This window comes from Balaenoptera ricei, chromosome X, assembly GCF_028023285.1.
Source record: "Balaenoptera ricei isolate mBalRic1 chromosome X, mBalRic1.hap2, whole genome shotgun sequence".
In the NCBI taxonomy this organism is placed as follows: Eukaryota; Metazoa; Chordata; class Mammalia; order Artiodactyla; family Balaenopteridae; genus Balaenoptera; species Balaenoptera ricei.
The window spans coordinates 47,233,856-47,243,778 of NC_082660.1; the positions used below are offsets into that span (position 1 = coordinate 47,233,856).

At 52.1% G+C, this 9,923-nt stretch overlaps 1 protein-coding gene across 2 annotated transcripts; it reads left to right on the forward strand.

Moving 5' to 3' along the window:
• The first annotated feature begins 2,192 nt into the window (after positions 1 to 2,192).
• Positions 2,193 to 9,396, forward strand: TSPYL2 (TSPY like 2). 2 transcript variants are annotated; one of them, XM_059911071.1, is made up of 7 exons: positions 2,193 to 3,149; positions 4,419 to 4,496; positions 4,624 to 4,735; positions 4,822 to 4,967; positions 5,096 to 5,193; positions 5,510 to 6,363; positions 8,680 to 9,396. In XM_059911071.1, the coding sequence occupies exons 1-7, from the start codon at positions 2,340 to 2,342 to the stop codon at positions 8,847 to 8,849; spliced, it is 2,268 nt and encodes a 755-aa protein (XP_059767054.1). In that variant the 5' UTR covers positions 2,193 to 2,339; the 3' UTR covers positions 8,850 to 9,396. The 2 variants fall into 2 exon arrangements, with proteins under 2 accessions (XP_059767054.1, XP_059767055.1); XM_059911072.1 differs by having other exon boundaries at positions 5,522 to 6,363.
• The last annotated feature ends 527 nt before the right edge of the window (positions 9,397 to 9,923 follow it).

Genomic DNA, 9,923 nt, shown 5'->3' on the forward strand with positions numbered 1-9,923 from the left:
TGTGTGTGTGTGTGTGTGTGTGTGTGTGTGTGTGTGTGTGTCCTGTCTGTGTGACTACACATGGGGAGGTATGGTCAAGTGAGACAGTGTGTCTGCGTGACTTTGTTGGGGGGCACTCCTGCCTGGGGCACACATGTGAGCAAATGCCTGTATGTGGAGACATATACAGTGCACATGTGCACACATGTACACATATGCACCTAATTGAGAGGGGACAAAATAGAGTATGTGCCTGCAGCAAGAAGTAGAGTGGTCGGAGAGATGGAACTTGAAAACGGTACGTATGTATGTAGCAAGAGGGTAGACTCCCATCTCATAAGATTTTCCTCCCTTGGCCCAGGCTCTGAACATGGGGGACAGGATACTTGAGTACCCCAACTCTTTCCAAAGCCTGGAGCCCCCAGGTACCACTCCCAACTCCTGTATCAGTCTCCTCTCAAAAAGCCAGATAAGGTGTTCCTGAAAGTGGACCACCATGGAGAATGGGGACTGGGAATTGGGGATCAAACTTGGGGGGAACTATTGGGGTTAGGTAATGCCCGCCCCCCCCCCACACACAAAATAATGGCTTCTGGAGGGACTGCTCAGTCTGGGATAGGAGCCCTTCGGAAGGGTCCACTGTATACAGCTCGGATTTTGGTAAGCTTTGATTAAATTCAGAGGGAGGGATGTCACAGGGGGAAAAAAAAAAAAAGCCTGGGAGTCTCCCCAGCCAGCCTGTTCCCTGGGCACTCAATTACTTTACTCTCTCAGATGCACAGAATTGAGTTGACCATACTCCTCAGTTCTTGGCACACTATATCATCATTGGTCCATATGAGGCCCTTATATTTTTTATTTTGTTTTGTTTTGTCCCTTTCATCACCCATCCCTGATCCCATGCCCCCTTCCACATAGGCACCCACTCTCGTGTATTTAACGTACGTCCTTCCAATCCACCGTTCATGTGTTTATTTACATATATGTGTATCTGTGAAAAATGTATGGTATTGTTATGTGTTTTAATTTACATAAACAGTATTGTACTATAAATCTTGTTCTGTTTCTTTCTTCACTCAACATTCTGTTTTTGAGAGATCCAGCCATGTTGCCGTATGTAGACCTAATTCATTCTAGTGGTCCATCTTATACATGTATCACATTTTTCTTATTCATTCCCCTGGGTGATGGGTCTCTAGGTTGCCTCCAATCCTCTGCTACCACAACAAGCCTGCAATGGGCAGTTTCCTACATGTCTTTTTAGGGACTCCTTATTTAGAGGAGAGGAAACAAGCTCAGAGAGAGGCAGTGATTTGGTCAGGGTTTAAGTGAGGAGCAGATCCTTGACGCGAATCCCACACCTAAGCCAGAACCCCACCACCGTGCCTCACGAGAGACCATCCAGCTGGCTCCCCAAAATCTAAAATAGAATTTAAAACAGCGTACACTGAGGAAATGGAAAGGAAAGGATGGGAAGGAGAAGTATGGAGTCGATGAAGAGATAGAAAGTCCTAGAAAGATCTAGCAGATGAACTGAATCACAATCATTTTCATGACGCAGAAAGAAGTTACTTTTTTTGGTGCAATTATTATTGCTAGAGCTATTTTGCAGAAATGGGAAACGCCACGTCAAAACCTGGCCCCAAACCAAAGACCCTCGATTTCTAAACCCCAGGTTCCTTGAGTGCCACCCGAGCCCCGAGGAGCCGCCTCCGAGTTCGCCGCCGCAGGGGCGAAAGCCAGGGCTGGGGCAGGGGCAGATTTAAGAAGTGCGTAGTTGCTGACGGGGAGGGGAGAGGAGGGGGAGAACGACAGCGAGGCTCTTGAGTCTATCTGAGCACATCCCGCTCACTGCTTGCGCTTGTTTTTTGTTTTGCGTTTGGGTCTTCAGAACCACTGGTACTTCTCCCATTGGATAAGACGTCGGCAGGGTGAGGTAGAGGGTCTTCTTCCCTTCAGCTCTCCCCGAGGCCAATCGTCCTGCACCGTCTCTAAGGTCGCTGAGGGAGGTGGCCCGGTGATTGGCGGGCCCGAGGGGAGCCAATGGGAAAGTGATGAGGTGCGGTGTTGGCAAGCGGATTGCGTGCGAGCGGGCAGGGGGCGGGGGGCCGCGAGCGCAGCCGCGGCGGCTGGCAGCCAATGGAGAGGCGGGATGGCCCCTGGCGTCAGCGAGGGGGCGGGGTCTGGCGCTTGGCGCCGAGGGAGTAGGGCAGGCGCTGTGGGAGGGAGCGCCAGAGCGAGGCTGAGAGCAGAGCTGGTCGCGTGAGGCGCGGCTCTGCCTCAGGTGTGACAGGCAGCGGCGGCCTGACTGAGAGCGAAGGGGCGAGCGCGAGCCCCTGAGCTGTGCGAACGCGGTCACCATGGACGGCCCGGATGAGGGGCCTCCGGCCAAGGCCCGCCGCCTCAGTAGCTCCGAGTCCCCTCAGAGCGAGCTGCCGCCGCCGCCGCCGCCGCCACCGCCTCCGCCACCTCTCTTGCGCCTGCCCCTGCCTCCACCTCAGCAGCGCCCGAGGCTCCGGGAGGAAACCGAGGCGGCACAGGTGCTGGCTGACATGAGGGGGGTGGGACTGGGCCCCGCTCTGCCCCCGCCGCCGCCCTATGTCATTCTGGAGGAGGGGGGGATCCGCGCGTACTTCACCCTGGGGGCTGGGGGTCCCGGCTGGGAGCCCGCGATCGAGTCAGGGTACGGGGGGGCGCCCCCTCCCACGGAGAGCCTGGAAACGCTTTCTCCCTCGGAGGTTTCTGGGGGAAGCCTGGAGATTGACTTCCAGGTGACGGAGCCCAGCAGCTTTGCAGGAGAGAAGGCCCTAGAAACCTGTAGCGCAGGGGGGCGGGGGTACCAGAGGTTAGCCGGTCCAAGGGGGAGGGAAGAGACCGTCATCATCGTGGAAGACGACGACGAGGATGAAAAGGAAAGTGTGAGGAAGAGGAGGAGGAGGAGGAAGAGGAAGCCCAGGAAGGTGAAGAGGGAAAGCCGAGAGAAGAATGCCGAGAAGATAGAGTGCATCCTGCAGGCGCTGGAAAACATTCAGCTGGACCTGGAGGCGGTGAATATCAAGGCGGGCAAGGCCTTCCTCCGTCTCAAGCGCAAGTTCATCCAGATGCGAAGACCCTTCCTGGAGCGCAGAGATCTCATCATCCAGCATATCCCAGGCTTCTGGGTCAAAGCAGTATCCTTGTCATCTATATTCATGGGCCAGGAGCCCATGACCAGAAATGGGGGGCGGTGGGGGGAGGGACAGGCTGGGTGAAAGGGTGTGGGGGCGGGCCCCTATTGGAAGAATGACGAGGTCTGGTGGAGGAGGGATGGAAGGAGTGTGGCAAAACATCAGAGAAGCTGGACTAGAGATGGTGAAGGGGGGAGGGGGGCACACAGCATAAAAATTGGACCACAGATGGGAAAGGGGAAGAGGAGGAGCATAGCATAAAAGAAAATGGATCACAGACGGTGAAAGGGGGAGGATAGTAGAGGGGCACACAGCAGAAAAATTGGACCAGAGATGGTGAAAGGAGGAGGGGAGGGTCACACAGAAGATAAACTGACTCAGAGACAGTGAAGAGGGAGGAGAAGGGCACACAGCAGAGAAATGGCCCAGAAAGGGTGCCCAAGTCACACATGGCTGTGCAAGCCTAGGTCTCTGCTTAGATACTAGGGAGACCCCAATCCTGGCTGGAGAGGAGGGGGCTAGAAAGGGGCTGGAGCCCTGAAGGATCAGGAGAAGGAGTACCTAGGAATGGAGAGAAAGGAGTTAAATGAAGGAAAGGGCAAAATAACAAGAATTCACTATTGGTGATAAGTTTATCTCTAGGGGACCATGCAACATGTTAGGAACACATGGATTTAACATCCTAATAGAATTATATGGACACAGACCCTTGGCACTCTCATGCAAAGTATCACATGATCACAGGCCCTCAGCACCCAGGTACAGTATTATGTGGCCACAGGTCCTCAGTACACAGACCATAGCATCACCTGGACACAAACCTCAGACCCAGATACACAACATCATGTGGACACAGACCCATAACACCCAAATATATATAACATTGTGTGATGACAGGCCCTCAGCAACCAGATATAGCATCATTTGCACATGGGCCTTCAGCCCCCAGACACACAATGTCTTGTGAACACAAGCCCTCAGCACCCAGAGACACAACATCACTTGGACATAGACTCCCAGCACCCAAACACACAGCAATTATGAACCATGGCAAGGCCACTTAATACAGAGGTTTGACATTTTATAAACATAGGCTCTTACCACACAGACAGTATCATGGGAATAAAAGTATGGGTCATGTCCCATTGACCACAAAAGGAATTCTCCTGCTCCAGCCTCTCTTTTGTTCTGCCCTGCCTAGCCCTGACTGGCCTTCCTTCCCTCCTTCTCATTGAACAGTCACTCCTTGACCTAAACTGCTCCCTCCATCAGTTCCTCAACCACCCCAAAATTTCAATCTTGATCAACCAACGCGATGAAGACATTTTCCGCTACTTGACCAATCTGCAGGTCAGGCCAAAGAGTTATCTTTTCTACCAGGATCGGGCAAGGAATCTGGTCCTTGGAGGTGAGGGGGGGTTGGGTGGGAGGGGTCACGGTGTGGTGGGAATTCCACCATTACCCCCACCCTGAGCAGGTACAGGATCTCAGACATATCTCCATGGGCTACAAAATGAAGCTGTACTTCCAGACAAACCCCTACTTCACAAATATGGTGATCGTCAAGGAGTTCCAGCGCAATCGCTCGGGTAAGAGGCAGTCCCAGAGCAAATTCATGCCCCCCACCCCATCTCTCCTTGTCCAGCACCCTCTCCATAGCCTCCTTTCCCCCCAGGCCGGCTGGTGTCTCACTCCACCCCAATTCGCTGGCACCGGGGCCAGGAACCTCAGGCCCACAGGCACAGGAACCAGGATGCCAGCCACAGCTTCTTCAGCTGGTTCTCAAACCATAGCCTCCCAGAGGCCGACAGGATTGCTGAAGTGAGGCCCCTCCTGGCATTGCCAGGGAAGGCCTTGCTAGCTTGCCCCTGGGTGCGTGGAGTATTGGGAGTAGGCTCTGTGGCTTGTACTCATAACTCTGTTCTCCCTTCCCCCGTCTCTTTCAACAGATTATCAAGAATGACCTGTGGGTTAACCCTGTGCGTTACTACATGATGGGAGAAGGGGGCTACAGGGCAAGAAGAAAGAAGCAAGAAAAGGAAGAAAGGTGATGGTGGGGGTTGGTGGCTGAGAGGTGGTTTGTTAGGGGTGGGGCAAAGACTAGGCTAGTGTCACACAGTATTTGTAGAGCCAAAAGGGACCTTTGAGATAATCCAGTCCACTATGTTTTACAAGTGGGGAGTGATGCCCAGAAATGGGGTGTGATCGGCCTGAGGTTATGTAGTCAGGGGCAGAAATGGGACTCTCCCCACCTAGCCTCGTCCCTGGGAACCCCTGTAGCCTACTGCCTCCCCAGTTACTTACCACCTTTCAGTGTCTGCTCTGGGTACACCACCTCCCACCAACCCTATACTCAACCCCAGGCTTCCCCACAGTAAAAACAGTGATGAATATGAGGTGGTGATCGTGGAAGACTCTGATGACTATCACATCATGGAAGACATTATTGGAGAGACCTCAGACAGTGATGGTATCACCGACAATGAGACCATTCATGACATCAAGATCTCTGACTTCATGGAGACCACTGACTGCTTCGAGACCACTGACAACGAGATAACTGACATCAGCGAGAGCCTCTGTGACAGCGAGTGCCCTGACCACAATGAGAGCATTGACAGTGAGACCACTAACAACGAGAGCCCCGATGACAACGAAACCACTGATAACAATGAGAGTGCTGATGACAACGAGACCACTGACAACAATGAGAGTACCGATGACAACAATGAGAATCCTGATGACAACAATGAGAACCCCGATGACAACAGTGAGAACCCTGAAGACAACAACACTGATGACAATGAAGAGAACCCTGATGACAACGAAGAGAACACTGATGATAACGATGAGAACACTGATGGTGACGAGAACCCCAATGGTGATGATGAGAACCCCAAAGGTGGCAACCACAGCAGCAACGGCAGCAACCAGGACAGCAGCGACAGTGACAATGGAGACAATGACGGCAGTGACATTGAAGATAATGATGGCAACGAAGGTGACAATGAAGGTAGTGATGATGATGGCAATGAAGGTGACAATGAAGGCAGCGATGATGATGACAGAGACATTGAAGACTATGAGAATGACCTTGAAGACTCTGACAAGGATCACCATAACAGCACCAACCAGGATGACTATGAGGACGAGGTAGAGAACATCTCCGTAGAAGAATCATCAGTGGAGGAAGAAGAGGAGGAGGGCAGTGAGGAAGGTGAGCTAGACCCTCACCTCTTGTCTTACCTCCTTTCTCTTCTCTCAGAGAAAATCTGCCCATGGTCAGAGTATCAAAGCATGAGCACAATCTGCTCTTGTAGAGAAAAAAAAAAAAAGCATTCTGAGTAAGTTTTTAAACAGAGCAAGGTCAGGGAACATTTAGCTCACAAATGTAACAAAACCAAAACAAATTTCAATTCTTGGTGATGGGTAGATAAGTTGTAACAGAGCACAAGACAAATGAAGCAGAGAGAAGAGATAGGAGGCAGTGGGTGGTATACTAAGTAAGACAGGTTCTCACACAGAAAGAGGGAAAAAAATGGCAAACATATTGCAATTCAGCACACTCTGTACCCAGCCCTGGCCTTCTGGGAACTCCCAGGCTTGTTTGGGGAGCTGGGGGTGAAGTGAACAGTGTGCTGAGTGAGTCCAGAGGAGGGAGGAGCTAATTCTATCTCCAGAATCAAGAAGGAGAGAACTAGAGAAAAGAAGTGACATTTGAATTGGAGGCTGCCTTCACATTAAGGGGCATTATGGGGCATTCTTGGTGGAAGGGATCACATGAAAAAGAACCTGGAAGGGTGAAAATGCATGGTATGTTGGGCAGGGTTTCCCAAATTGTCATCTGAGGACCCTTCACTGGTTCCAAAAGCTGCTCACAAAAAGGTTCAGTGGTCAAATATGTTGCGGAAATACTGCATACAATAATATCCTTATGTAGAGTCACATGTACATTGGCACCTTAAAGGCTCTGATTAAGTCCTGCTCTAAGAAACCTATTTAAACATTGTGGAAGTCAGCATTTCCCAAACATCTTGATCACAAAGGCCATTGTTCACTGTCCACCAAAGAATACATTTTGGGAAATGCTGAAGAAGGGTTGCATATGGGGGGTTGAGGGAGAAGGCGGTATTTAAGGTGACTGCTAGGTTTGGTTCTGGCCTGGATGACTCTCCAAAGGAGGCACCATTTCCTGGGATGGGGAAGGGCATGGTGGTGGGATTGATGGGATGCAGGGAGGAACATGGAGTTGGAAGGGCTTGTTGGACATAAGGTATGGGTGGCTTAGAGGCAGGTGGTTGGTGATATGCCTGGGAAGTCAGAAATTGTAAAGAAAGGAGATAAGCCAGAGCAGAATCCTACCTCTGGATTCTGGGGCCGGTTAACGTTAACTGGGTCCAATTAACATTAATGAAGTATTTACTATGTGCCAGGCACTATTCTAAATGGTTTTCTTGCTTTGACTAATTTAATCCTCACAGCAACTCTTATGAGGTAGGTACTACTAATCCTCCTTTTATAGATGGGGAAACTGAGGCTCTGAGAGGGTAGACTTAGGAGGAGCACTAGGTCGTGGAACATTCTAAGAAGGAGGGGATTGTCACTGGTGTTCAGTGCTCCTGAAAGGTCAAGTAAAATGAGGACTGGGATGTGTCCATCGGATTGGGGGCTGAATAGATCATCTGTGACCTTGGAAAGAGTAGGTTCAGTGGATTGGTGGGGGTAGAGCCAGACCACAGTAGGAATGGGGAGGGAATGAACAGGGGTTAAGGCAGTAGAGTCAAACCTTGGCTAGGAAGGGGATGGCAGAAGGCACACAAGGGATATGTTTGAGCCTGGCTGTAGGCAGGCAGATGGAGGAGAGGCAGCCCCCTGGGGTAGGTGGAAGGTGCAGGAAGACCAACCACTCCTGGGGGTTTTGACCATGGGATCCCTGGCAAACTTCCATTGAGGGCACTGAGGAAGGAGGAATTGAATAAGCGAGTAGACACAATCTAGACATATTTCTAGGTAGGGAAACAGAGGGAATTGCCGGCCCCATCCCCTCCTACTCGGTGGCATCTCTTCTTTCAGAGAAGGGGAGGCAGAATTATTTGTACAACCCTAGGGTGGGAGCCGGGGTGGGGAATTGGGCTGAAGAAGACAGACTGAGGCCTATTGGGATCAGACTGGGGAGAAAGAGAGAGGGAGCTGCCTCTGGATGAACAGAAGTTTTATTCAGCTGAGGTCAGAGCTCAGGAAGAGACACACATTGTATACAGGGGGTGAAAAAGCTACTTTCAGAGATGTATCAATTTTGATAGGACAGAGGCATCCCACTCTGCCTTCCTGCTTCCCTCCCACTCGCCCTTACTTTCTGGACTTGAGTTCACACAGACTTGGCTGCTTGTTCCAAGCAGAGGCTTTTGGTGAATGGTCCCGCCCCTCAGAAGCCCTGACTGTGGGCTCTGTTCCCTATTAAGAGTGACATCTACCTGTCCACCTAACCATCCTCCTCCATTTTCCCCTCCTTACTTCTCTCTCCCCTGTACAGGCAGTGAGCAAGAAGGTGAGGACAGTGATGATGAAGAAGGAAGTGAGGAGGAGGAAGGAATCGAAGAAGACTCAGAAGGAGGGGAAGACTCAGAAGACTCTGACATGGAGGAGGTGCTTCAGGTCCCAAACCCTTGGGCCAACCCAGGGAAGAGGGGCAAAACGGGATAAATGTCTTACCCTTGCGGGGGCTGCCTCTCTATATCCCTCTCCCCCTGCCCCATTTGCCCTCCCTATCAGCTAGGGCCGAGCGGCCCCATATTACACTTCTGGGGGATGACTGACTTCGTACACGGGTTTAAAGTTTATTTTTATGGTTTAGTAATTGCAGAGTTCTTATTTTGGGGGGAGGGAAAGGGGGATTCCCCCTTCCTTTTGGCCCTCCTCTCCCGCAGGCTTCTGTGTGCTGCTAAACGTATTTATTGTGATGCCTTGGTCAGGGCCCCTCTATCCCCCTCCTCGTGCTGTGTGGAGTGGACACCCTTGATCCCAAAGCGGGGAGGGCCGCTGTGGCCTTGGGGGTCTCTGCCGCCACCCTGTTCTCCCGTCTCTCTCTTTCCCTCCATCCCTCGCCCTTCCCCGCTGTGCCCGCTAGCCCGCCTCGGTGTCTATGCAAGGCCGCTTCGCCATTGCGGTATTCTGGTCCCCCTCCCCCAGAAGTCCCGCCTCGTTCCCTGTGAACCCTGGTAATCCTAATAAAATTCTGAGCAAATTCAAAGTGCTGCTTCGAGTCTTTTGTCCCACCCGGTGCGCGGTCCCCAGCAGCCAGTCTCCCTTCCCACAGGCCCGCAAGCAGCCGCCTCGTCTACGCAGTGGCCTGCAAGATGGTAGTTGCTGGGGGTGGGGGTGGCTGGCTGGGGGCGAGCTCCGCGGGACCGCAGAAATGTTGCGTCAGGCCAATGCGGACCATCCTGGCCAATGGCAGGGCGAGGCCGAGGAAGCCCCTCCCTCTCCGGGCGGCCGCAGCAGACCCAGGCAGGTAGCAAACAGCATCCCACGCCTTCCCCTCCGCGCAGGCGCACAGGAACGCCCTGGGCCCTAGAACATCCATTTATTCAGTGATTCATCTTTTTATTTATCGTGCGTCAAACCTTTCCTCGGGCCTAGTATGAGCTGAGTGTGGGGGAGCCAGAGGAATCCATTTTTCTTGTCCGCATGTAGTAAAATAAAAATGATATCGGTCGGGACTTCACAATCCAATAATGCCGGAGTGCTCTCTCGTCTTAGGAAGAGAGTGCAGGATCC

What these genes read in the sequence shown, in the direction of transcription:
- TSPYL2 (XM_059911071.1), top strand. Translation starts at nt 2,340, where the DNA reads ATGGACGGCCCGGATGAGGGGCCTCCGGCCAAGGCCCGCCGCCTCAGT. An exon ending in AGGCCGACAGGATTGCTGAA is followed by an intron (nt 4,968 to 5,095) that starts GTGAGGCCCCTC and finishes CTCTTTCAACAG; the next exon opens with ATTATCAAGAATGACCTGTG. An exon ending in GGAGGAGGGCAGTGAGGAAG is followed by an intron (nt 6,364 to 8,679) that starts GTGAGCTAGACC and finishes TCCCCTGTACAG; the next exon opens with GCAGTGAGCAAGAAGGTGAG.